This window comes from Liolophura sinensis, chromosome 1, assembly GCF_032854445.1.
Source record: "Liolophura sinensis isolate JHLJ2023 chromosome 1, CUHK_Ljap_v2, whole genome shotgun sequence".
NCBI classification, from domain to species: domain Eukaryota; kingdom Metazoa; phylum Mollusca; class Polyplacophora; order Chitonida; family Chitonidae; genus Liolophura; species Liolophura sinensis.
In genome coordinates this window covers 78,365,538-78,390,602 of record NC_088295.1, presented here as the reverse complement: position 1 = coordinate 78,390,602, position 25,065 = coordinate 78,365,538, and the positions used below count along the sequence as shown (strand labels likewise).

General features: G+C 39.8%; 3 protein-coding genes across 7 annotated transcripts; 2 read left to right on the top strand and 1 right to left on the bottom strand.

Annotated features, from left to right (window-relative positions):
- Nucleotides 1-1,970: 1,970 nt before the first annotated feature.
- On the top strand, nucleotides 1,971-5,342 carry LOC135461981 (uncharacterized). The gene is made up of 3 exons (XM_064739291.1): nucleotides 1,971-2,196; nucleotides 4,164-4,268; nucleotides 4,712-5,342. The coding sequence occupies exons 1-3, from the start codon at nucleotides 2,164-2,166 to the stop codon at nucleotides 4,916-4,918; spliced, it is 345 nt and encodes a 114-aa protein (XP_064595361.1). The 5' UTR covers nucleotides 1,971-2,163; the 3' UTR covers nucleotides 4,919-5,342.
- A 4,513-nt stretch (nucleotides 5,343-9,855) lies between these two features.
- On the top strand, nucleotides 9,856-12,296 carry LOC135464386 (glyoxylate reductase/hydroxypyruvate reductase-like). Its single transcript, XM_064741817.1, has 4 exons — nucleotides 9,856-10,246; nucleotides 10,732-10,903; nucleotides 11,551-11,729; nucleotides 12,041-12,296. The coding sequence occupies exons 1-4, from the start codon at nucleotides 9,856-9,858 to the stop codon at nucleotides 12,280-12,282; spliced, it is 984 nt and encodes a 327-aa protein (XP_064597887.1). The 3' UTR covers nucleotides 12,283-12,296.
- A 1,089-nt stretch (nucleotides 12,297-13,385) lies between these two features.
- Nucleotides 13,386-24,587, bottom strand: LOC135461603 (solute carrier family 49 member 4 homolog). Of its 5 annotated transcripts, none has more exons than XM_064738774.1 (14): nucleotides 24,494-24,579; nucleotides 23,519-23,581; nucleotides 22,739-23,120; nucleotides 22,380-22,470; nucleotides 21,002-21,165; nucleotides 19,840-19,888; nucleotides 19,238-19,311; nucleotides 19,037-19,084; nucleotides 17,574-17,703; nucleotides 16,471-16,579; nucleotides 16,295-16,362; nucleotides 15,627-15,745; nucleotides 14,562-14,744; nucleotides 13,386-13,610 (listed from the first exon to the last, which is right to left on the bottom strand). In XM_064738774.1, exons 3-14 carry the CDS (start codon nucleotides 23,073-23,075, stop codon nucleotides 13,423-13,425), a joined length of 1,560 nt encoding a protein of 519 aa, XP_064594844.1. In that variant the 5' UTR covers nucleotides 23,076-23,120; nucleotides 23,519-23,581; nucleotides 24,494-24,579; the 3' UTR covers nucleotides 13,386-13,422. The 5 variants fall into 5 exon arrangements, with proteins under 5 accessions (XP_064594844.1, XP_064594845.1, XP_064594847.1 ...); XM_064738775.1 differs by lacking the exon at nucleotides 24,494-24,579 and adding an exon at nucleotides 23,920-24,091; XM_064738777.1 differs by lacking the exon at nucleotides 24,494-24,579 and adding an exon at nucleotides 23,990-24,089.
- Between the last annotated feature and the right edge of the window lie 478 nt (nucleotides 24,588-25,065).

Genomic DNA, 25,065 nt, shown 5'->3' with positions numbered 1-25,065 from the left:
TATAATGCTTGTTTTTGATTACTGAAAAGAGATAGTAAAACACAGACTATATTCTGTTAATTATTATTTCACCGACCTAGTAAATTAATCAATATGCTGAAATCTGAAATCCGACCCGCTACAGAAAATAGTTTCATATTGGCTTCTGATAATAGAAACATTTGAATACGCAGAAAGTCGTGTTCATCGAAAGAAATTGGTCACTCCTAGTAAACTGCATTTACGCGCTACCTCGGCCTGTATTACAAAGGGCAAAGTAGCGACACAGCCAGGCAGTGAGGCAGCGACTTAGAGAGGTAAAGAGGCAGCGAGAGGCCCCTTCTCAGCTTCCACAGAGGTACGATTGGCTAATACGAGATAAATTCTGTTCACGAGGTAAATTCTGCGAACTCGGAGTAAATCCTGCTAACTCGGATTAAATCCTGCTAACTTCGGGTAAGCAAATATTCAGGCGAGTTTGCATATACAATTTTGATGTTTGAAATACAGAAGTTTCGCCTCTGTCTATATATTTTGTCGTCTTCCTGATACTAGAAATGACCCTTAAGTTTCTAAATAAAGCTTTTATCACAAGGCACCGCAAGTGAGAATTCAAAGCCACAACAACAACATGTAACTATACAATAAATCATAACGGCAAGCCACTTCGGCGAACCACACAGAAGAGTGAAAATTAGATGTGTCAGAGACTAAATACCTGTTACATCACACCGACTACAGCATATAAATAGTCGACTACAGACTTCGGATAAAGAAACAAAAAATTGCCCCTGGTTGTATAACTCTAAAGACGAGTTATGCCAGTGAATAAATGGCCTCTTTGCAAGTAACAGACCCTGATTACAAAGAGAAGCCTGGGATTATATGAAAATGAGACCTGGTTTCTACATTATGCAATCAGAGAAAAAAAGAAATATAGAAAGCTAGCCACTAGAAAGGGAAAGGCTCACATTGAAACCCTGTATCTGGGAAGTCTGTTTGTCCAAACAGGGAAATAAGCATTCGTGAATATGTCTTTAGTACTATAACCTATAATTTGACCGCGGCCTCCGTGATCCAGGGGTAGCACGCCAGCGCAGCACATTGACCCAGAAGCCGCTCACCAATGCGGTCGCTGGGAGTTCAAATCCAGCTCATGCTGGATTCCTCTGCGGTCATACATGGAAAGCTCTGCCAGCATCCTGCGGATGACCGTGGATTTCTCCCGGGCTTTACCAGGTTTCCTCCCAACATAATGCTGACTACCGTTGTATAAGTGAAATATTCCTGAGTACGGCCTAAAACACCAATCGAATAAATAAATAAATAAATATAATTTATATACATTTACCCCGATCAAGCAGACAACTCTTTTGTGCACATTGAGACAGATATCCAGTAAAACCGTTTCATTGCTTGTTTTAACAAAGGGCTTTGACCAGTTTGTATTCATGATGACCAAGAATTGGGTAAAGCGAGTGTTTCAAGTAAGACACAGAATCTGTGTCTGACCAACGGATTCTTCACCCCTGTTGCCTGTTGATGTGCAACAACCACACAATGTTTAACTTCACTTGCACATGATTGGCTATCATTTGCAATGTAACATGCAAAATGTACATTCACAATTGTTATTATCATTTACACCGCCCTTGGGCATACATGATAATAATACTATATGATTAAAGTAATATATATCACACAATTTCTAAATCATTTCCATACGTAAAATATTTATTGTTTACAGAGCAATATATTGCGAATACCAGCCTGGATATTGTGATAAGTTGTAGGCTCTAGTAACGTTTTGTGGACCAAGAGCAATAATTCCCTTTCAGGGTCACTCGATCAAAATTGTCTGTAACCTTTGACCTGGCGAGCCACCCAGCCCTTAGCGACCCGACGCCGTTGTCGCCATACTTGGTTACAAAGAGACCCGGGTTCGTAATACGACTCTCTGGGTTAATGAATGGTTTAGGTGGTTTATATGTGCGAACACTAGGTGTGAAGTTGTATGTGTAATTCGGTGATACTACCTGTTTACCTCAGGTTAATAGTGTAGCCCGACACAGCAAGTCCAAACCATGCTTAACAAGTAATCAATGTGTAACGGGCCTGTAGTTACACTGTCTGCCCCAAACCTGACTGGATTGAAATCAGTTCAAACGGATTAAAGAAACCATAATGTGCCGCTGGGGCTGTACAACTACCCACACAGTAAGTCATTTACACTTTCTTCTCTCCAAACTCTTATCTTAGCTTTTAAGACTCTTGAACATTTTACGAGAGCCCTTGACAGCAAGACCTGTTGTATATAAGTTTGAACTTTGATACCTGTTCCTCTAGTACAACGAACGTCACACTGAACGCTTTGCTTTATGGGGGTATTAAATAGACATTTTACGTTAAAGAACCATGTGGCTTTACAGAGATATGAAAGTGTACATGTATGTTCACAGGAAGAGCATGGGAGGCATTTCGCTGAACAAGCACAGTCTTGAGCTTAATATGGCTATATACATATCTCTTTTACATCAAGGCTATTTTTCTCATACGTAGACGTTTATATACCGGTATACCAGCTTACACATGGTCAAGGGGAGATCACCCATGTAAACAGCGCACAAAATGCCATATTGATAAAACCATCCTAAAATTGAGCCCAGGAGCCTCTCACCAAGGCGGTCACTATGAGTTGAAGTCCAGCTCAACCTGCGAATGGTCGGGGGTTTCCCCTGGGTTCTGCCCGGTATCCCACCATAATGCCGCCCTCCTGCGTATAAGGGAAATGAACACGGCGTAAAATTCCAGTCCAATAGATAAAAAGGTAAAATAGGACAGAGTAAGTCATTTTTTCATGATCATGATATTGTCTCAAATAAGTAAATATATTACCATTGAGCAGTGACGTCATAAACTCCATATTCTAAAGTTTATAAATGATGGTCCTGTCAAATTTTATTTGATAGACTGACGCTTAGTTAATTTTTCTATGATTAGTCTTTTTTTTTTAATTTGTGGCCTATTTAGGTTTTAATTAGCTTGAAAGTTCCTACCACTAAACACTTGTGGAAAATGAGATCACCATGGTCACCAATACAGTACGAACCTAATGACACTCTGAGCGAGACAGAAATATATCCATCATCACAGGATTTGAAGGAAACTACAAACTGACCCATTGACACATTTTACTTAGGTTTATATCTTTACAGAGACGACAAGGGTTTCCTCTCATGTTGTATGTTGTACCGTTATATTGGCATACGTGTTGTCTTATTACCTTAATAGGTTTTCATTTATTTGATTGGTGTTTTACGCCGTACTCAAGAATATTTCACTTATACGACGGCGGCCAGCATTATGGTGCTAGGAAACCGGGCAGAACCCGGGGGAAACACACGACCATCCTCAGGTTGCTGGGGAACCTTCCCAGGTACGGCCGGAGAGGAAGCCAGCACGAGTTGGGCTTGATCTCACAGCGACTGCATTGGTGAGAGACTCCTGGGTCATTACGCTGCGCTAGCGCGTTAACCAACTGGGCTATGGAGGCCCCTACTTGGATAGAAACAAGGATTCTGTATATATGGCGGGTTATATAGCATTTGTTAGGTATATTGTGTGCTGTGTGGCGATTTTAGTCAATACTACAAACACATACACACACACACACACACACACACACACACACACACACACACACACACACACACACACAGGAGTATAATTCTCCTGTGATCAAATATTGACGGAGTGTCAAGAATATCTAGGACTGCGCATACTTCATAGCTGTTTATAATTCCGCTCAACCCGGGGCTAGGGACTGTACATGCGCACTCGTTGTACATTACAAATCACGATGTTCCACTCTGAAACATGCAATAATTGTAGGCCTATAACATTCTTTTTTTATGTCAATCCGCTCCAAATTTCTCACCTTTTATACTTTCTTTGGTAGTTAGTGTTAAACGTGGTTTTGGAAATTGGCCTTGGGATAATGGACGTGTAAGTTCCATTATGGTTAACGATGACATTGTATATATGGTCGTCTAATACGAATCATTGCTTCAAAGCAGATCGACATTCGTATACCAGCCATCAAGCAACATGGACAACGAAGTCTTGATTCAGTTAATCGTTCAGAATTGCTCCTAGAAGTATACCCTTCTTATTGTTTTTCACAGACTTACATGTGCAAGTGGTGCGGCACGAGGTATTGCAAAGAATGTCTTCGGGGAGACTTTATCGGGAAGATGTTTGAGGCCAGCAGATGCCGCAAATGTAACCACGTGAGTTTTTTACTACATGTATATCATATGAACTTGGCGAAACATGTGCTGATGAAACTTCTAGAAGCATTACGTGAATATATCTATGCCTTTGTTGCTGGCCATTCTTAATCTGATTCAGTTTGTTCCATGTCATGCTGAAAATGTTGTTTATGGTGTGTGTGTGTGTGTGTTTTTTTTTTTTTAATTAAACCGAAATATCAATCGAAATGGTGTAATTTTCCATTCTGAGTTACTTCACTGTTGCTCTTCATAAAACTCCTCTGTGGCTAACCCGGATGTTGGAACACTGTAAACATAAATAAAAGGTCAAGTGAATTAGAGGATTCAATTGGCCTTTAATAATACTTTGTGCGATTGGTTTCCTTTCGAAAGATAGTAATAGTCATTTTTTTTTTCAAGATTTGACTGTGTCACTAATGGTAAAATTTTATGACTGACAGCCCAAGTGTCAAGGTCAGCGAGTAGAGTACGTTCCGACTGTCAACACAGAAGATGAGAAAAATGGGACGTCATCACGAGCTAGAAGTAAAAGCCCCAGCAAAAGTGCCAGAAGTGCTAAAAGTGCCAAAAGTGCGAAATCATCGAAGAAAAATTCAGGAAAGAAATCCGGCAAAAAAAGTAGCGGCAAGAAAAAGAAGAAGAAATAGGAGAGCAACAACCCAGGGTCCTATACAAGCAGCATTGTAACAACACTGGCTAGCAGTTTTCAGTTCATCTAAAAACATGGCATCTTAAGTGTAATAGTAATTCGTAGATTTATATCGATTTGATAGAATAGCCACATTGTGAGAAATGTCCTTTTCTATATATTTGTGGGACCACATGATAGATGTAGACTACGCAGGTGCTTTTGCACAACACTTCAGTGTGTTGATTTTATTACTTGTCCAATATTTATGTGCTGTGTGATTATAGCAGATCTGATTAGCAGGCCTGTACCTGACTCTGGATTTCACAACGCGGTCTAACTGAACGTGATTATCCATGTGTCAGGGTTATAAACTGCTTGGAGGTAAAATGGTCAACCGGGTATTAATCTACATTTACAATATATTCTTGATAATATACTGACAGAACGCATATAGATGAAGCCAGCCCGAGGCATGATGGTCAGTACAATGGCGCCATGGTCAGTACAGTGGCGTAAGAAACAAGGGGCATATTTTCTAGCCCCCCACTTTTCGACCCAATTATGTAAAAAAAAAAACACCACAGTGAATGTTCATTACTTTCTTAACTTTTTTTTTTTAAATCGGATGTTAAAAGATTTGTGTTATTTTGTTCAAACAGAGAAAAGCGCTGTTAAGGTAGTATTGTTCGGATATTTTAACCTCTGGGAAAAAGCGTTCATGTTGTCATGTCGTTGTGGTATCTAAACATTTGTAATTTGCAAAATTGGGCAATGTAACTCAGCATTCAAACGGAAGGAAAACTCACGTGAATTAATTCTCTCGGAAGGCCTCTTATCCTCTAGCACCCAGCAAAACTCTGCGGTATCTGCCCTATTTTATGGCATATTTTCAGCAAAGCGATAATGTTCACAAACGAAACTAATGCTTTATGAAGCCATGTGTGCATGTTTTCTATCACAAAGAATGTAAGAATATACATGTCAAGTTTATCTAGGTTTTTACCGTAATGCTGGATGTAAATTCCCTTTTGCGATTTTTTGAACGCTTCTAGCTCCCCGTTCAGGTTATCTCAATTTTAGCACACAAATTTTCAATAGTTTCAAGTTAAAAGCTCCGCACATCTGTTTGCCCTTGGGCCCTCACCTATTATTGACTGGACAGTCGTTCCGCTTGCCTATGTATGACCGCACCGCCTCTCCGCCTCCAGGCCTGATTACTCTGGTCAGTGTATAATAAACATTGTTCAGTTTATTCACATACAGTATTACAGTAAATATTTCACAACTATGGATATTTTTTGTCATAGAATACATTCTTAGCGGCCATTGAACCCTCGCCTCACTGGTTGGGATAATGTCCCACCCCCCTGCCCCACCCCCCTGCCCCACTACCAACTATTCATTTGCTTCCTACGCCTCTGCAGGATGTCAAAATGGGAAAGATAAGATAACGGAAAGCTTAACCTGAATGTAACAAAAACTGTTTTATTCAGTGTGGACAAGTATGATGTGCTCTGAATATTTACGCAAATAGTTTTCTGTGTTTCATGTGAGTCTCCTGGGAAGAGTCCGTCTGTATACTACTTTGTCATGCTTGTGCCGGTGTATGAAATGTAACCCTTGGAGTAGGGAAAGACAAAGAAGGTAATGCCAAAAAAAGTGTGATAAAAGAATGCCCGAAAAGGTTCTGTAAAACGAAGAATGTGGTTGTAAGGAAAATTAACAAAAATATGCCCCCCCCAAAAAAAACATATAATTTTAGAAGCATATTTTATATGTTTTTATAGCTCCTCTATCTTAAGCATATTTTCCCTCAATGTTCGAAGCTTATTTCCCCCAGTTCCTTCGTTCCTCTCAACAAAGCTCTTTTTACATCTATCATCTTTAATGTCACCTCTGTAGGTTACATACTTTCCGCATTGACCGCTCTGGCTGTATGGAAGTCTAGTTTAAAGCCATTAGTACGCCCCGAAAAGAAAGCTGGGAAGCTTTTGTCTACATTTATATGTTAAACCTCATCATATGCTATATATTAAAAAAAATTAAAAAACAAGTGTTTCATGTATCCTTCAAACGAGATTTAAGTCACTTACCAGCTGTATGTATACCTATAAACCGCTGCACATCCTACAGATTTAGGTGTCGAATCTCTAAGCTGTATCTATACCTATAAACCGCTGCACATCCTACAGATTTAGGTGTCGAATCTCTAAGCTGTATCTATACCTATAAACCGCTGCACATCCTACAGATTTAGGTGTCGAATCTCTAAGCTGTATCTATACCTATAAACCGCAGCACATCCTACAGATTTAGATGTTGAATCTCCAAGCTGTATGCATACCTATAAACCGCTGTACATCCTATGGATTTAGGTGTCGAATCTCCAAGATGTATGTACCTATAAACCAATTTACATCCTATGGATTTAGGTGTCGAATCTCTAAGCTGTATGCATACCTATAAACCGCTGTACATCCTACAGATTTAGGTGTCGAATCTCCAAGCTGTATACCATAAATTGTTCTGGGTCTGCGGTATCACACAATATACACGCCACAGTCACCTCTGATAAACTGCACTTTTCTCAGTGCCTTGGCACTGTGAAGAAGGCTTTGAAGTCAAGAAACCATGATGTACCCCTTCCAGATTTGTCCTTCCAAACAGATACAACATTATGTGATGGACAGAATTTTCTTGAAGATGCTGCGTCAGTGAACCAACAATGAATAAAGACAACCTACAGCAAGTGCAAAGTTTTAACTAAGCGTTAGATGAAAGAAAAATCACTTCTGTAATCATTAACCATCGTTTTATTTTTGTATTTAACTCTCCGTCTCACGTTTTATTTTTGTATTTAACTCTCCGTCTCACGTTTTATTTTTGTATTTAACTCTCCATCTTTCGTTTTATTTATGTATTTAACTCTCCGTCTCAAAACCGGAGCAATTATTTTATGGGTGCCATTGAAGGTTAATGCTGTAATGATACACGCGCAGATCTTTCCAAACAATCTACTTCGATGCACAATAGGCCTATGCCGAACCAAGGTAGATTTCTGACAACACAACTGCAGTCCATGCTGCAGTAAGATTGTTTCTTTAATCTACAGTTCAGTAATTTCATACAAACTGTTGATCATTGAACAGGTACCTTTTTTTTACCTGACTATTGTTACCTGACAAGCCTTTTTCTGTGTCTCTCTCATGCAGGCCAACTTGCCCTTTGAACACACAAAAATTATGCGGGGGAGCTGCACAGGCAGACAACCTACCGCAAGTGAAAAGTTTTAACTAAGCAATAGATGAAAGAAAAAACACTTGTATAATCATAATAACGATCGTTTTATTTTTGTATTTAACTCTCCGTCTCAAAACCGGAGAAATTATTTTATGGATTTCGTTGAAGTTTAATGCGATGTACTTAAGAATATTTCAGAAAAAAGACTATCCACGATGGTCAGGTTTTTGGGAAGGGGTAATTTTTTTAAATTAATTTATCATAATCGAACAGACCTCATTATATATTTTTGGAATCCATCGTGATGCACTATAAAAAGGCTTTCATACTATGTTCTGACACACTTCCCTAAATAGCAAGTATATATCTGTACCATTTACTCTAGTCATTCTGTTTCAGGTAATTTACTTATTTTAGGGTACATATTATATTTTTAGTGTAAAATCTCTTGAACATTTGAAATAAAACATTGGAATTAGATCACCTATATTAAACGTTTCAATTTGCAAACGTTACTTGAATTTAATTGAAGAAACGATGATGAATATATACGACCTATATCGTTACTTACATAGGTCCCTCAAACACGATTTTGTGTTCACTAAGACTGTCCCTGGTCATTGATATTTTATGGGCATAAGGGTTTGAAACTGGAACAGCAGATAATCCAGACCTAGAATCTTGATGCCAATGTAGACCACACGGCCGTTAAGCTTATATATAAAAGCTTGGTTAACACGATTTTTTGGGGATGCAGTTCGAACAGGAATCCTCAGCTTGGTAATGACAGTGCACTTTTTATGCATACATTTTGTACGTGAGTACTGTTTCATCAGACGAATGCCCATTTCGTGAAATAGTAGACAACTGGGACGTTGTGGTTGAACATATTTTAATGTGGTTGAGAATACAAGCCCCGTTATAGATGCTCCACTGTTTTCACACTAAGTGACAATCCAATAAAAAATGAAGAGAGACGCTTGCTAAATCCACGTGTTGAACATGGAATTTATGAATTCTAACATTCTCCTAGTTCCTGGTGATTCACGGCGGCGATTAGGCCGACGGCACTCGTGTGGGCGTTTGAGCGGTTTACCTTCGATGGAGACCACTTCAGATGTGTATCGTGCATGGGCAATATTATACATACGACACATATTTTCACACCAAACGGCGCATTGAAGAAAGGTACGGGATCAACCTCGTGGGACGTCAGAGAATTGGTAAATTCATGGAGATTTAGTGAGGATGAGTGGCGGATGGAACCCGTCCGTGTAATCGTTTGCCCACTTTTCCCATACCAACATGGTGTACATACCTGCATTTCTACGACATTCGAGGGAAACTTCGTCAGTAACTTGCCAGGGGAACGTGGTTTACCCTGTGCACTGCGGTTTTTCCAGTTTATAAAACAGATCACCATAATGCAGGGATAGATCAAGGTGTTAAACAAAAATCAAATAAATAAATCAATGAATCTTTTGGATCCATATTCTCTTTGGTGTTCATTAATGAATTTCTCGTGTTGATACGCTTGGAAAATGTGAACAGTGGTATTCTCACATGTGTGGTTAATTTTCCAACACATACAATTTAGATTCAATTCATAACACTTACGTACCAAACATGTGGACGCATATTTCACTAACAATGAGACCTATATAAAGAAAGTTACGGTAGATAAGCTACCAGTATATTTGATTTCATGGCACGATGGAATCTCGTACTAAGCCTCATGCACTGGTTTGGTTTCCTCGTTCAGAAGAACCACATTGGGGAATTCCACCCAACTGTGAGAAACTCTTGGAATGTCATTTCCACCTGGTCTGGTTGAAGGACTTACTGGACAACCCTACATTAGGGCTGGACATCCAGGCAGCGTTTGGCTATTACTGCGACCCGGTGACGTTGACCATCGAAACTCGGCCACAGTGGTTTCCTAACCTTAAGACGGTCGTTTGTGTGTCCACAGGGTTTGACCACATGGACATGGAGAAGTATAAACAATTGGGTATTCGTGTGTATAACTGTGTGTCTTATTCCGAGGCGACGGCCGAGCATGCCTTCCTGTTAATCCTAGCTACGGCCAGGGATTTTATCAAAAGTAAGTATAGACTTTACCAGATAAATACGAAAAAGCTTGTTGAGATATCATTTCGTACAAATGGTGATATAGAAAACTGCAAAAATAGTCAGTATTTGTCCGTAATTTTTGCCATTTATTCCAGTCACTTTCCATCTTTCCTCACTCTTCGTCGTTATAGTATCTGCATTTACACGATGTGTTGAAACAGAGTTGCCAAAACTCCATTCTTCTGTATTGGGGTTCTCTCGTCCTTGGTGACCCAGGAGCCTCTCACCAATGCGGTCGCCGTGAGTTCAATCCAGCTCATGCTGGTTCCCTGTCCCGTCGCATGAGGACGGTCTACCAAAAACTTGCGGGTGCTCCTGAATTTCCCCTGGGGTCTGCCTGGTTTCCTCCCACCATAATACTGGCCGCCGTGGTATAAGTGAAATAATTTTCAGTATTCGGCGTAAAACATAAACCAAAGTAAATAAATAAATAAATCCTAGCCTGTTTAATTGCAGAAGTACAGGAAACTAAAACTGCAGTGGAATGTGTCGGTAGTATGACAGACCCCGCCCCTGGGCTGTCTGGATCCACCCTCGGCGTGATAGGCCTGGGCAAAATAGGAACTAAAGTCGCCAAGTGCGCTCGGATCTTTGACACGCGCATCCTGTACCACAACAGGCGGGCCAGGTAATGAATGGCCAGGATTTTAAGTGGACGTGAATTTGTAATGAAGAATAACACTACGTACCGCCATTTCTTAACTAACCTATTTAATAGTTAGAGTTGTATATGCACAAACACGTGATGGTTTTATTATTTCACTGTCATTTGGTCAGTTCGGCTCATTATGAAAATAGTGACTAATAGTTTTTACGATAAACTCCGAATGCTGATCACCACCAATCGCTATCAGAAATAATGCATTGATGTGATCATTAATAACATATCAAGCATAACCACATATTAACAATATGTCAGTTTTGAGTCGTTTATGCTATATGTTATTGCGGACATTGTTAACCAGTTCTGCGGCATATGTGGAGAGAGTGGGAGATTCAGTCCCATGGCAAGTGGCATAAAGTGTGTTGCTCCCAACCGTTCCGTGAGTTGAGAGAGAATGAACATTCGCTGTGTGAAACCATGAAACTGTCTTCTCTCACTGAAAAGCCATATTGAAGAATACACCATGCATCCGGTTGGCCGAAATCAGTCTTTTCCCTAAAGGCTCGAATTCCCCAAAACACTTTTTCTTTACATCATTCATCCATATTACAGTGTATGTTACTGTTCCAGTCGCAACCAGACGTACTTAAATTCCACCTTTCCATTCGTAGAGATTCCAGGCTGGACGAAGAGGACGGTTTTGTGTATGCCTCCTCATTGGCTCTTCTGCTCCAGGAAAGTGACTACATTCTGGTCACATGTCCTTTAACAGACAAAACGAGGCTAATGATTGGCCGGGAGCAATTCAAAATGATGAAATCTACAGCGGCCATCGTTAATGTCGCAAGAGGTATATCCTGATTAAAATCACTTCCTTTCCATGCATCGCCTTAAATAAAATCCTCGCCACTGAATAAAAACCATACCATAAGTATACCATATGTAAACATGTTATTACCTGAACAGTCTACAAAGGACTCATCACTCAAAATTTACCCGTTTAAAACATTTTATTTTGTTTGACCTCATGGAATTCACCACTCTTCAAAGGAAACGTGAAGGAATATACAATTCAAAATTTATCCTCAAAAAGTAATATTTTTCTTAGAACATACCAGCACTGAGTACTTAATATTCAATGTGCTCATTCCATGCTTTCAGCTGAAATAATAGATCAAGATGCATTGCTGGATGCCTTGCAGAGGGGAAAGCTACGATCTGCCGCTTTGGATGTCACCAGTCCGCCAGTTCTTCCCACGGGTCACCCACTTTTGACCCTCCCCAATGTCATCATCACAAACCATTGTGGTTATTGTACACATAGATCCATAGAAAATATCTTCCGGGAAGCTGTGTACAAAGCCTTGGATGGCTTGACAAAAGATCAATGCCATGTGGAATGATAAATAAGGACTAAAACAACTTGAACAAAAATACATGAAGTACTCCATCGTCCAGGCATTGTGTTTAAATTTTTTACAATCAAAAAAGTACGAATTGTCCATGAGTCTTAAAAGTTCTTTCCCATCGCTTGACATTGAATAAAATGGTCCAGATGCTTTTAAAAAGCCTTATTGGTTCCATGTTGTCTTCCTCATTTAGAACAAAAAAATCTTCAGTCCACTTCGCAATGTCTTGAATACAAAAAGTCTTTAATCTCCAACATTTACCATTCTTGTTTTGAATACACGGCTTATACGCGCCGACCCCACTCGAGAAATACACGTAATAGTACTATTTCAGATCACATAACCAATATATCACATCATTCTGTTTGGTCCTTCAAGTATCACATGATTTAGCAGACCACTGTACTTACACAGACTTTTGCTGAAAACAAATACTCAGGTAAAAAATGTGCCTGTCCAATGATCAGCAGTTTGTGTGAAATTACTAAACATCAGATTAAAAACCAACATAACGACCTTACTATAGCATGGACTGCAGTTATGTTAGATATCTACCTTGGTTTGGTATAAGCCTATTGTGCATTTAAGGAGAATTGTTCGGAAAGATCTTCTGCACATGTATCCGTTCCACTGCACGGTACAGACAACGTGAGCATAAAAGCACTGAACATGGCTTCAACTGCAACCCACTGATGTAGGCCCGCTATTTGTTTTTCCGTACGTGTAGAGTATTAAAATGAAAAGGCTAATATAAAATTTGACTGGAAATTTCCCAAGATTATAAGTTTAAAATGGTGTTACACACATTGGACAGCGTTTGGCTCTAATGCTCAAAGAGTGCTAGCAATTCTTCACCACGCCAAGCAACCAATAGTAAACAAATTATCACAGAAAGATTAAAACGATCCTTAGACAAAGATGCAAGATTGGACAATTTCAAAACCTTGTTTAAAACAGCCTTTAAAATGTTTTGTTTTAAACAATAACAATCAGGAATATAAAATCTCCCTTATAATTTACAAAACCGACCAATATAATATAAAAGGAAAAATATTAACAGTTGTAAATCTTGTCCACTAACTGTATGGTTGCATAAATTTATTAAATCTCATTTATAAATAGTCTATGGCAACATCATGTATACACGATGGACGGTGTTCCTGGTACGGACGTAATTGATCCACTAACACCAGGGGGCGCTTTGTCTTCGGCTTTCACCTCTAAATCCATATCTAGTCGTTTGTATCTGTCCCTCAGCAGCAATAACAACGGGACACAAAACAAAACCGTCCCCAACACACACCAGTTTGTCCAGCTCACATCTGTGTCGAAAGGTGAAATAAGAATATATGTAAAGACTGTCCCCCAAAAATTCCCAAAGGCCAATTCCATAAAGACCACTCTCTTTTATACATAGATGTTATGTGAAGAAAAAGGCAGATGCTCAAAAGTAGAAGCGAGCAAGATTCATCGGTGATGTTGCAATGATAACAGCCAAGAACACCGCACAAGACCTAGTTCTAGCATATTATATATGAAAACCTATGTGTATTCTAAAATACAGATGTGCTGTTCATAGCTAAAAATCTGTAAAATGAAGAACAAATGCAATACAGTTAGAACTTAGCAAGACTACGAAAGAGCTCGATTGCAGGAGACACATAAATGTAAACCTTCAGCTCAATATATAAAGTACTAAAATCGTGAATTTGGTAATTTACGGTAATTAATATGCACACAGAACATCAGAATTGTAAAATTCTTCTTGCGTTATTGTCTTTTCTATGAATGTAAAACTTCAGGTCAATACATGCTGTACTTTTTGAGATGCCACGCCTAACATTTTGTTAAACATCAGGAATTCAGTAATTTACGGTATTTAAAATGTATACACAGAATCAACGATGGAATATCCCCCTCGGGTTGTTGTTATTTCCATATGTGAAAATCCTGATCTGAATACTTCCAGCACTTCCAGTTAATATACCACCCCTAGCATTGTGTCTAACATTCCATTCCCTGTTAGTGGACACCGACGCTAACGCTAAGGGTACGACATAAGTTCTGTACCAAGTGCAGGAGAGCTAAAAACCACCACGTTAAAAAAATTAAACAGGTCAGTGAGAAACAAGTTGTAGCGAATTTTAGAGGTCTCATTTGAAATAGTTTTAAATTGTGTCCTTAATTATCACACATAAACAGACGTACAGACAGACAGACGCATATCAAGATGTCCCACTGCATCCATATGGGGACTATTATTCGTTACTCACTGATATTTGGAATCATCATCACCAGTAGGAATATGAGACCAGCCACGTTATTGTACATTGCCAGGGCACTTGTTGTGACGCTCTCTGATATTGGGAATGTTATTTCACATGCCAGCTCGTATATCAGAGGCACTCCCGCGGTGATTAAAGTGTTGCCAGCGATCACGGAGATCCACACGTGCACTGCAATAACACGACATTATGATCTCAGCCGCCCAAACTCAACACCAACAGCAAACGTTGAAATAAATTAGCTCTAACTGATCAGACACTCAATGAAGATTATAAAGCTGCCGATTCTTAAGACAATAGCAAAATGAAATAGAGGGAAGTACAATATAAACACAATAATAAATCTGTACAGGGTATCAACCCCCTCCCTCCCCCTCCCCCGAGATTTATACTCTTACCACTACCGCTTCAGAAGGTTTTGTACACTTACCAATAACGAAGGGTATGAACCGCCTTCAGCTGTGTACACACTTACCGTCATAGGGGGACAGTACAGGCCCGAGGTGTTTACACTTATCGTCACTGAAGGGGATGTACAGTCTCAAGCTGTGTACACTTCCGGCTATTGGAGGGTATGTACAGCCCCAAGGTGTGTACACTTACCGCTATTGGACGTATGTACAGGCCCAATCTGTGTACACTTACCAAAGTTAGATGGTATGTACAGCCAAGAGGTGTGTACTTACTGTTACTAGTGGGTACGTACAGCCCCGATCTGTGTACACCTCTCCCTACTGGACAGTATCAACTGTTCCGTGCCGTGTATACTTACCGCTTTTGGAGAGTAAGAACCGTTTCGTGGAATGTACTCTTACCGTTATTGGGGGGTATGTACAGCCCCAAGCTGTGCACAGTTACCGCTACTTGAGGGTATTAGAGCCCCAAAATTGTATCCACTTACCGCTATTGAAGGGTATGTACAGGTCTGAGCTGTGTTCACTTACGGCTATTGGAGGATAGGTACAGCTGCAAGCTGTGTAAACTTGCCGCTGTTGAAGGGTATGTACAACTGCTATTGGAAGGTATGTACAGCCTCGAGCTGTGTACACTTACTGCTGTTGGAGGGAATGTATTGCCCCGAGATAAGTGCCAGCCAGAGAAAATTAACTCCCGCCATTAAGTACAGTGCCACCAGAATCAACTTCATCCGCTTAGAAAATATGTCAGCAACCCTAAGTTAACAAGGTTAAAATTAACAAGATGCTGGTAAATGACAATGTATAGCTATTTAATAAGCATGCGTGACCTTCACGCTGATCATCCTTGATAACCATTTTACCATGTTACTGGAAATTTAGTCCTCACTGGAATAACCATTACGGTTCAGATTTGTCAAAGACGACACCCCACTGATCAATAGACCGTTTGTTTACATTCTGCCCACTAGATCGTATGTGGTTCTACGTCAGCAAGCTTGCCTATAGGTATTTGGTGTGGTGCGGTGTTCTCTCCGAGCTCTGTCCGGATTCTTCTACCCATACACCTCTCAAAACCAAATATTCTTGAATACAGCCTAAGACACTTACTCAAATGAATAAACTAGTTCGTCCAGTTTAATAATGAATAACCTTTACACATATTAATAGTTTCAGGAGAACAAAAGGTGAGTCGACGTTATTCCTGTCATCGCATCCATTGTTTTTGCTAACAAATTATATAACCTGAATGTTTATATGGAATACATAGTACAAGGTATTTTAATTCTCGAAATCAAGACTTACATGGCGACTATGAACCCAGCTATTGTTCCACCAATAATAGAGTAGAATCCCATCCAGCCTGCTGTTTCCTGGAAGCGAATTCAGACAGAAATTATTGACGGGTTTCTACCACAACAACCACCCCTGTCAAACAAACGGTAATTTCCGCTCAATACAATACACTAAGGGTTACATACCTGAGAAATGCCCAGTGGATTAAGGACTACATCAAGTACAGACATCCAGCAGTTAATCGTTCCCAAACACACGCCGTAGATGGACGAGATTACCCAAAATTGGATGTGACTAATAAAAAAAGGATACCAAAACACCAATGTAAAAATTAACTGATTATTCAAAGGCACCTCAAATTATTCACACCATGGTGTATATAGTGACGACTTTTCAGGTAGAACAATGCTTATTTATTTAATTTGGATGTAGGCCACTGTGAAGGATTTTTTTAATCATACGAAGCCAGGTACTTACATAAATGAGGGAAACGTCTTGATGAAGGAGGGAAACACAAGGAGGGAAACACATGTGTATGAATGAGAAAAACACGTATGTCTGGATGAATGAGGGAAATAAGTGTGTCTGGATGAATGATGGAAACACGTGTGCCTGGATGAATGAGGGGAACAAGTGTGTCCGGATAAATCAGGAAAACACGTGTGTCTGGATGAATGAGGGAAACACCTGTGTCTTGATGAATTAGGAAAACACGTGTGTCTGGATGAAGGTGTGAAACACGAGTGTCTGGATGAATGAGGGAAACACCTGTGTCTTGATGAATTAGGGAAACGCGTGTGTCTGGATGAAGGTGGGAAACACGAGTGTTTGGATGAATGATGGAAACACGTGTGCCTGGATGAATGAGGCGATCAAGTGTCTCCGGATAAATCAGGAAAACACGTGTGTCTGGATGAATGAGGGAAACACCTGTGTCTTGATGAATTAGGGAAACACGTGTGTCTGGATAAAGGTGGGAAACACGAGTGTCTGTATGAATGAGGGAAACACCTGTGTCTTGATGAATTAGGGAAACACGTGTGTCTGGATGAAGGTGGGAAACACGTGTGTCTGGATGAATGAGGGAAACACGTGTGTCTGAATGAATGAACAACCGGATGTGAAAAATAGTTGATAATTGCACTTGAAACCGAATGATCCAGGTGCGGCACTTTTTGATGTCTATATACATATATATAAAACAAAGTTATTATTGGTGGATTAAATCTATGAATTGATATGTTTTCAATTCGCTGCAAGTTCTATTTGCCCTTAACTACTTCCTTACCATAACAATGCCAAAGTACCCGTCTTGAAGTCCACTCTCTTTACCGAGGCCGTCGTACTTGGTGGTAATGGAGGCTTGGCCGGAAAGTACAAAAGTATTCCCAAGAATACAGCCACGCAAAACCCGCACTCTGAGGTGAAAATACGTAACTTTAGACGGTACAGTAAAATGTACTTGTGTAAGACTCAGGACACCTTGACCAATCGCATTGGCGCAATATGTCTAATAACGATGTGGATGAGATCGACCCAAGTTACATTCATTCTCCCTCAATTGCCCTATACAGTTTGGTCCACAGCTATACAGGTTTTGGCTGGAACCTGTTCACTTTTGCAAGAACTTTAAATCAACGATTAACAGTCAATTTCCTCAGAGACCTCTCACTACTTCAGTTACAATTAGTCATATTTCGGTCTAGTCGAGAGGCTGGCATACGCAGGAAGACAGCCACGCCATCACAACAGTATGTGGGACCCCCAATGTCTCAGTCAACTAAAGCCATGTTGTTATATATAAGCATCATGTCCGACATTTATATACCATTCGTAGTCCGTAAAGGGCGTTCCAAGTCGATAATCGCATGATCCATTTCCAAAACAATGTTTAACACTAGATTATGGCAGCCTAGTCGCCCTTAATCATTGATGTCACAGACTTGAAACTAGCTCTAGGATGCGGCATTAAGTCAGAAGGCTTGTCAAGTACGTGGTGAAGAGCAGTGATTTACTTACAGATTCTAACGCTCCACCACCCTAACCATCCATAAAACCTGCATGACCATCTGCTGGAGTAGGATTTTAATTACCAATCAAATAAATATATACAGTTTCTCTAGCCATAATGCCTGGTATAACGCCTCCAGCGCTTATCATTCGTTTATGGAATTCAACCCAGATTTTTTAAGCTTTTCAGCGAAAAAAAAAACGCAACATGTCGTTGATGCAACCCATCTTCGAATGGTTTGTCGCAATATGGGGTCCAAATTTTGGCAACAATTACAGTAGTTTGCAGAAACAGACCTTGTCAGGTTCGTGAAGTCCGAAGATTGACTTCACTTAGGTATCTTCACAAATGTCTAGGATTTTAGTCAAGTGAAAAACCTTGTCAGTGAAAACCCAGATCACCGCGCATGCAAACTCTATCAGATCTGGGCAAAAGGCAGTACATCTTCAGATCGTCAAAGGGATACACCTGCCACTTGTCTCTGAATGACCTTAACAGCTGACAAGCCTAAATAAAATTCTATCCTGTATACATCCACGGAATACGCCTGCATACTTCGGATATCACCGATATTTTTTCAATAATATATTTCCATTTTATGGTCGTTGAAAACAGTTTTTGACGTAAGAAACATAATAAGAATGCTCAGAATGAATGTATGACTGGAAATTACCCCACGTTGGCAGTATTTTAGACACACATATCACGGCGATAAAATCCGAATACAATTAATTACATACCGATGTACTGTAACTTTATTATGCCATCCCTCATCTCCTGGAAGTTTGCTGTATATATATAAAAAGAGTTCAAAAACGTTAAAGTAAAACTTCTTTACAAGGTTCCTTTGCTGGAAAATGCTTTTGCATTACAAAGAGTAAAATGAATATATGAAGTCATTTATGAACAAAGGAAAGGAAGAGTAATGAACAAATACTGACCCGTATTGTCGGATGCGTTGAAACAGTCCCCACTGTCTGTCTCAGCTTTCAACGATTCGCTTATGTTCAGGTCACTAAAAATGTGTACAGAAAAGTATCTAAAATTTATTTGTCTGGCAATTACATTCATTTTATTACGTTCAATTACACTAGGTCTTAAATAAACTAACTTTTATACCAACCCACCCTGGCCTCATGGCTAGCGTGTTAGCGCAGCAAAATCACCCTGGGGCCTCTCACCTATGCGATCGCAGTGAGTGTCTAACTCATGCTGGCTTCATCTTTGCTCGTATATGGTAAGGTCTGCTAAAAACCTCCGAATGGTCGAGGGTTTCCTCCTACCATACAGTGCTGGCCATCGTCGAATAAGTAAAATATTCTTGAGTATGGCGAAACATATTCTTGTTGATAAATAATGACAGGAATTACTTCTTCAGCGCCAGTATACTGTCAAAAGACCATTAAAGCTTATGTCTATTATCAGTACTACACGAAAGTAAAGATCAGCTTGTTACATATTATTGTGTGAGAATGACATTAAGATTTATGTGTCTATTACTGCATGTGTAAAAACACTTCCTGACTCTCTTGTCATTGGCTACCTGCTGTTGGAAGGTGTACATGGAGAATGCTGTGGCACCAGAAGTGGACCTGTGATTCAACAGAAGAGAATTTATATTCAGACATATAACTTAAGATTGTCAAATATTCCAAAAACGTTATGTCAGACAACAGAAAATTAATTAATATACGCCCATTTCTCCCAGACAACATGCACAGGTAAACAATTTCGCTAAGAACTTAACTATAGTATATGAATATATTTGCTGGCTTATAGACACCAAAGATTGACAGGGGGATTTTCCTACATGAGGATTTATTTATTTATTTATTTGACTGTGTTTTACGCCGTGCTCCAGAATATTTCACTTATACGGCGACCAGCATTATGCTGGCAGGAAACCGCGCTAAACCCACGACCATCCGCAGGTTGCTGACCAGACCTTATCACGTACGGCCAACATGACAAGCACACTTTTTCACTCACAGAGACGGGGCTCGACGTGCTTGTAATAACTGCACAATTACAGTCACCTGCAAAGGATGCATGTTAACTATGCAACAACAACACGGCTCTCATTTTGCTGCAAAAATTCAAATTTCAATGTGTCATGCTGGCTCCCTTTCCGGTCGTATGTGGAAAGGTATTATAGCAACCTGCGGATGGTCGTGGGTTTCCCGCGGGATCTGCCCGGTTTCCTCACACCATAATGTTGGCCGCCGTCTTATAAGTGAAATATTCTTGAGTACGACGTAAACCACAATGAAATTAATAATAAATCAATGTGTTTGCTGGTGGACTAGGTATTCCCAGGTATTTATTGTATGTTAAACACAACACAGCAACTGAGTATTTCTAGACCAGTGACGTCAAATAAATTGCAATTAGCATAACTCTATTTTCCCCTAAGTCTGCTTAAGCCATGGAGCCATTTAGGGAATTACATGAAAAGTTGCAATAAAATCCTAACCGAGAAGAATTGACAAGAAGCCCTATTTCACCGATTATGTGTGACTATTTGCCAGCTATCACACTTTGCCCCTGCTCTGTTTTTTCTCTCTATACTGTGCGTCTTTAATTATATATTTCTATTAACGGTGCACGCAACAGCCAGATACTGATACAAACACACGACTCTATAATGAGGATGTACGGAGAATAAATACATGTTAATGATACCAGATAACCTCTTGACCATATACCTATTATAAAAGAGACTGCCACACCAACAGCATTGAGCAGGTTGCCAATACTCGTTGATGTAGTTCGCTGGTTCGGTGGAAACCATGTCGACGATACAACCGTACATGCTGCCATGGCAACAGGGCCTCCGAGGCCATTAAGAAACTGGCCTCCGTGAATCAACCTGCGACAAAATTGGAATAAATACATTCCCTGCATGAACACTGGTTATCACCTTGTATGCAGGAAGCAGTCCTACGTTTCAAAGAATTTTAAAACCATTCACCAACTGTTGGGCTGGATATATGGCTGAAAGATGTCGGAGAATAGTTTAGTTATAATGAGCTGCACGCATCTTTTCGTGCAGAAAAAGTCGTACTATACCTTCCACACCCTAATTATAAAATAGACGAATGGAGGCTCTAACCAAAAAAATGTTGATAAAGACTCGAGGCAGTAATTTACAGAATATGAAAAATTGAATTCAGCCCGCCTTTTATAGTTACATGTATATCAAACAAAACTGTTGTTTACAGCGACCAATTAACGCAGCGACCAGCGACAATTAAAACACACAATCCAAATATGGTCGCCCCCCGACATCACTTAGACCTAGCAGGGATTACACATTTGGAGATGCCAAAATTCACGCAAGAAGATGAAAGCCTCTTAAACATAGGACAAAATTACTTTTGTCCCATATATATTCGAGTGTGAAACAATGTTAAAAGACGCTGAGAAACGGTTACGAATGTAGTTACTTTACGATTAACAGATTATATGTACATTCCGAGATAATGTCCCTCAGATTTTCAGTTAGTGTATAAATGATATAGCAAGTTTGGAGAGAGACATACAGGTGTCTGCAGAGATATGTGGCTGTCATTCAGCAGATGGCTTTAGGTAACACTATTACCCATCTTTGGGGTTTACACTTTCTGGGTGTAGCATAGGTTCTGGAGATCACTCCGCGCCTGTAGCCTGCCGACCATTCCACCCCCTCCCCCAACCTACAGGCCCCTAAACGCCAGCAATGAATGTCAACAGTCTATACACTCGGCCAACAGACTTCTCACAAAACATTGTGGAAATGTATTACCGGTGACTACACACCTGACTCTGAGGTCACTGATTTTAAACCCAGAATGATGTCAGACGAATTTTAGCACAGTGAGCCCCTTTCAAAAATCATGTTTTTCGTAATTTTCCCGTAAATCACGTCGCCTTATGGCACTGAAACCTAGACAACATCTTTTAGGGTATAGAGTTTCTGGAAATATGACTTACTAACTTTTGCGAAAGTGGCGTCTAAATCTGTGAAAATACCTAGAAAATATCGATCCCAAATAATCCCGATAGTAGCACTGCCTCTGTATAACTCTGCCACCATGTACTCACCAGGTGGCATAAGGTTGCTGGAATGTTATACACCTGAGCGCCGCCCCGGCTGCCACCACAAAGCTGCAGCTGATAAGCGCCCAGCGTAATCCTGCGAAGTACGAGGGACAAATATGAAACACACAGCGAAAATAAAACTCACCAGCTTGAGTGTGACCTATCTAAAACGCTCAACGTTATAAACAGATCTTCAAATATTGTTCATCACGAGTATTAGACCTAATAGATGTAAATTCCAACGCACATAAACCTCAAAGCCCTCAAGTCGCCTATAGTTGAAAAAAAATTATATCACGGCGTAAAACACTAACCAAATTGGTAGGTAAATAAATTAAAACCTACAGAGCCCTTACATGTACCTTTTACATCCATGATCCATGAAAACGGGTAGAGAGAAATGATGAAAGAAATGGGTCCCCAATTCGCTAACAAGGCAATGTCCCCGTCAGTCCATCCAAACACTTGCTTGGCTGACTGGGACACTGGTCCCCATGTGTTCCATACGGCGGCTTGAGCCAAGGTGGACATGGAAAACATGAAGAGTATGTAGAACCTTCTTTTGTACACTTTAACTTCCAGTGAGCGTACCGGGACACTTCTCTCCTCTGACACGCTGCTGTTAATACTGCTGTATTGAATTGAATAACTGTCATGTTCATCCAAGACATCTGTCAACAGAGGCTTTCGCTCCTCCATATTTAATTCAGAACTTTAGTCTTTTCCCAGGTGATGAACAGAAATCTGAAAACATAGTAGTTCTGGTTATTTTGTTTTTCTGTCATTGTGAAGACGCCACGCCATATCCTCAACGTCCAAACAAAGACATGTACAGCTGACTACATCAAAAAGAATTAATTCCTTTTTATTTCACTCCTTTTAAATACTCATCTTAAAAACATTCAGGTAAAAACGTCTGTGCGTGCACACGATTGATTCCCCAAGCAAAACTCTGGTAAACAGAAATAAAGTGCGTTTATCAAATAACAAAAAATGAGTATGACAAGCAGAATTCTAATTCTAATCAAACCCGAAATCTCTCCGACTACTTGTTTAAAATGGAAGTGCTTATCCCCATAAGGACATACGCATTATTTTATACCAAATCTGAAATCCTTGTGGATATGATTTTTATTATTCACCTTGCTGAAACTGGTTCGTTTAAGTCCGTTTGCAGGGAAACCAAAAATTTGATCCAAACAGTCCTAATATAATATAGAAACAGAAAATATACAGCCCATTTAATTTGAAACTTAACTTACCCTAGTATCACGTGAAACGGAACGACTACTATTGTGTTAACATCATTAAAACTTTTTATTTCTAATTAACTTTTAAATAATACAATAATAAAATAATAAAATGCCGGTACCGGGTGCTCCAATTAAGGAATAGCCTTCTGGCCTGTATACATATGCACATGAAACAAAACTGGTTTAAAAAAAAAAAAATAAAAAAAAAATAAACCGCTCTTCTTCTCATTAACTCATATGAAAGTCTTATATATTTTGAAATCGACCTTGTTTTTTTAAATCAGACGTACGGGGGGTGGGGGAGGGCGCTTCGTGGTGGTTAGTACGCCAGCTCGGCGCAATGCCCCAGAAGCCTCTCACCAATGCGATCGCTGTGAGTTAGTCCAGTTCATGCTGGCTTCCTCTCCGGCCGTTCGTGGGAAGGGTTGCCAGTGGAAGGTCGTGGATTTCCGGGCTTCGTCCGATTTCTCCAAACCATAATACTGGCCGACGTCGAGATATATTCTTGAGTACAGTATGGCGTAATCCATCAATCAAATAAATAAATAAATAAATCAGTAGTCTAACTAGCTTTAACAATAAATACAATGACACATATGTAGTTGTATACATATAACTATCCCATCAATATTTTAGGCCATACACAGCACGGGGTTCTAGTACGCCATTGCAAACTGACATGGACAAAGTCCTCCGTCAATATTTTCAAATGCGGTTATGCTGTCGATCACGAAATCGTAACATAACTCAATCATTGACATGATGATCACGAAGGCTGCATCCACAGCCCACGTACTGTGGTGGGTTTATTGACACCGTTCTTTAAAAAACATCTAACCAGAGTAAATCGTTATTATGCATTACCTCACCATACCAGGCATCTGCTAATCACAAGGACTGTATAAGGCAAGTTTACACATGAGCCTACAAATGATCATGTACATTTGTTTATCTCCTATTTCTGTCACATGACAAACACATTTTGTTGTGGCGAGGTTTGTATGTGGAACGTCGGGTATATTCGGAGTCCTACATATGCACATTTTGGGGTAAATAGATTCGTCAATTCATCGCCTGATGCTTTAGTACAGCTCTGTACCTTAAGCCTACAATCGTGTGAGTTCGATAATAATCAGTTACCTTTAACTTAACAAATATAGCTTAAATTCCTGCATATTATTTATTTTGTTGTGGCGCGTTTTTACGTGTGGTACGTCAGGTCTAGACAGGATTCTGGATACATTAAATGGGCTTTTAAGTGAAGAGTGGCTAAGAACAGAAAAAATTTCACAAAAAAATTCGCATCAAAATGTTATGTCTTGAAAAGTTTGAAATAAATTCTATGGACTATCAAAAATATGGAGTTACCAAGAGGTTAAGCATTAAATTAGTTTATTTAGTTGATTTTCCTAATTGCGTAAATGCCAACAAACTTA

Excerpts from the sequence above, each read along its gene's own strand:
- LOC135461981 (XM_064739291.1), top strand. The coding sequence starts at position 2,164 with ATGTGCCGCTGGGGCTGTACAACTACCCACACA. Across the intron at positions 2,197-4,163 it reads GCTGTACAACTACCCACACA|ACTTACATGTGCAAGTGGTG; the intron begins GTAAGTCATTTA and ends TGTTTTTCACAG. Across the intron at positions 4,269-4,711 it reads GATGCCGCAAATGTAACCAC|CCCAAGTGTCAAGGTCAGCG; the intron begins GTGAGTTTTTTA and ends TATGACTGACAG.
- LOC135464386 (XM_064741817.1), top strand. The coding sequence starts at position 9,856 with ATGGAATCTCGTACTAAGCCTCATGCACTGGTTTGGTTTCCTCGTTCA. Across the intron at positions 10,247-10,731 it reads GGCCAGGGATTTTATCAAAA|AAGTACAGGAAACTAAAACT; the intron begins GTAAGTATAGAC and ends GTTTAATTGCAG. Across the intron at positions 10,904-11,550 it reads TACCACAACAGGCGGGCCAG|AGATTCCAGGCTGGACGAAG; the intron begins GTAATGAATGGC and ends TTCCATTCGTAG.
- LOC135461603 (XM_064738776.1), bottom strand. The coding sequence starts at position 23,075 with ATGGAGGAGCGAAAGCCTCTGTTGACAGATGTCTTGGATGAACATGAC. Across the intron at positions 19,085-19,237 it reads CAACGCATCCGACAATACGG|CAAACTTCCAGGAGATGAGG; the intron begins GTCAGTATTTGT and ends ATATATATACAG. Across the intron at positions 17,704-19,036 it reads AATAAAGTTACAGTACATCG|AGTGCGGGTTTTGCGTGGCT; the intron begins GTATGTAATTAA and ends TTTTCACCTCAG.